This window comes from Morone saxatilis, unplaced genomic scaffold (assembly GCF_004916995.1).
Source record: "Morone saxatilis isolate NCDOM2014 unplaced genomic scaffold, NCSU_SB_2.0 Contig14, whole genome shotgun sequence".
In the NCBI taxonomy this organism is placed as follows: Eukaryota; Metazoa; Chordata; class Actinopteri; family Moronidae; genus Morone; species Morone saxatilis.
In genome coordinates this window covers 21,687,002-21,688,906 of record NW_023339696.1, presented here as the reverse complement: position 1 = coordinate 21,688,906, position 1,905 = coordinate 21,687,002, and the positions used below count along the sequence as shown (strand labels likewise).

At 34.1% G+C, this 1,905-nt stretch overlaps 1 protein-coding gene across 1 annotated transcript in view; it reads left to right on the top strand.

Annotated features, from left to right (window-relative positions):
* Positions 1 to 698: 698 nt before the first annotated feature.
* Positions 699 to 1,905, top strand: part of LOC118322665 (GTPase IMAP family member 9-like) — a gene marked incomplete in the record, with an annotated part of 3,272 nt that continues 2,065 nt past the window's right edge. Inside the window, 1 exon segment of the mRNA XM_035654399.1 lies at positions 699 to 779. Coding sequence (XP_035510292.1) covers positions 749 to 779 — 31 coding nt within the window.

The window sequence follows — 1,905 nt, the reverse complement described above, 5'->3', positions numbered from 1 at the left end:
GATCAATAACCCATATAAAGTAGTCAACCTCTTACCAAAGCCAGCCAGAAAAATCAGTTACAATGAAAATGAAGATTTTTTTCTAAAAGAAATTTTAGATTTTCTCAATGGGACTTCCTGGTTAAAAAGAGGTAAAAAAAATAATACATAAAAAAGTGATATTAGAAATACCATCCAAATATTAAAAGTAAGGCAGAAGCTCAAAATAAATGTGGGTAGCCCGAGCTACAGCATTTCTTCAATGTAAGGGTATGTTTGCATTTTTGTTGGATGAAAAGCTTATCAATCTATTGGTCCATGTAGTCACATTATTGTAAACTTCCTGTATGACTGTGTTGTATGAGTGATCAGATTAGTCAGTGGTCGGGCTATTGACATGTTAAGATATTGATGTGATCTAACCTTCTCCAAGACCCATGCAGCAAAAACAATGTTCCTACATGGATTGTGTTTATTTTCTTGTGATATCTTCATTTAAATGTTCTTATTTACTGTACTGAAAGAAGTAGATTGTTATTGGTGAGTAGGCAGACCTGTGGGAATGTACTTCTGCTCAGCCCCCCAATTTATTGCCTTTAGCTTAATTTTTCTGATCTGTGACTGGTCAGATTTGGTTAGGAACAGGTGATGTGTATTCCAGGGGAGGGAACTAGAGGCAGGCCAAACTATATAATGATGAGATGGAAATTAAAATAGTCACAACCAGACATCCATAGTCACAAGACATCCCAGATGAGAAGAGAAGAAAATGACGGACAGTAAACAACATTTATTGCACAGTAAGTATATTTTTTATACAATACAACTCAGGGTGGTGTCTGAGTTTTAAATTTATTAAAAATATTATTCACATGTAAATCAGCAACTCATCAATAGTCAATTCTTTCCTATTTCTTATTTGTAGTAAATTTTAATTATTTTTTAAACAGAAATGATCTTTATGTATATATATATATATATCAACCTCATAAATGTGGAGTTCTGGTCCAGAGAGATGTTAGGTAGTAGCTATCTGCAGTGGAGAATTGTATAATCTTCATACAATTGAATTAAGAGGAATTTTAGAGACAATATTTAAGTTTTCTGAAGTGGTGAGTTCATCCATGATGTTAGGTTTATGAATGAGACCAACTCTTCAACCAAAATGACCAACTAAACATCCACAACTATGAAGTTAAAACATAGTTTTTAGCTTTAATGGTAGACATCAGTAAAGTTAGCATTTTTTAGGGAGGTTTTTGAAACCCTTGCTAATGTGTGCACTTGTACTTTTACACAAACAAACATGTTCTGCATTTTTGCTTGTGTAATCTGTCACAAACAGGATTTTTATAGATCTAGTTTTATTGTCTTGTTCTATTAATTGCAGTATTTACATAGACACACATAGGATCCAAATGACTACTGGTAACAACTGGTTTGGTGGACACATTGATATACACAGCCAGAGATGTTTTTTAAAAAGGTTTTTAGTAATTGTAATAGCAACAAGAATGTATTAGTAGAGACAGCAGAGAAAGGCTGGTGGAGCAGGTGGCTCAGTTACTGCAGTTATGTGAAGATAAGCCTTCATGTTTTATTGGTGGCTCACTGTGGTCTTTTAATTACAAATAAACAGTCAATCAGAGAGAAGATACAGCAGGTTCTGCCACTGGAGGTAGGCCTGAAGTGGTCCAATGTGTTTCTGTTGTCAGCTTTACTCTACCTTTGTTTAATAAAAATAGAATTGCATTTGGAGTTTGTTCTGGACTCTATAGAACGTACCATTAAAGAAATGATATGTAATCTCACTATTGAGTTACAAATCTTGTTCAAAATGTGCTAAATTGACACAAACAAGCTTAATCAGACAGTACACTGATAGAGTATGCAGGAGCTTTTAGGCTTTGTCTCGAACATCCAGAT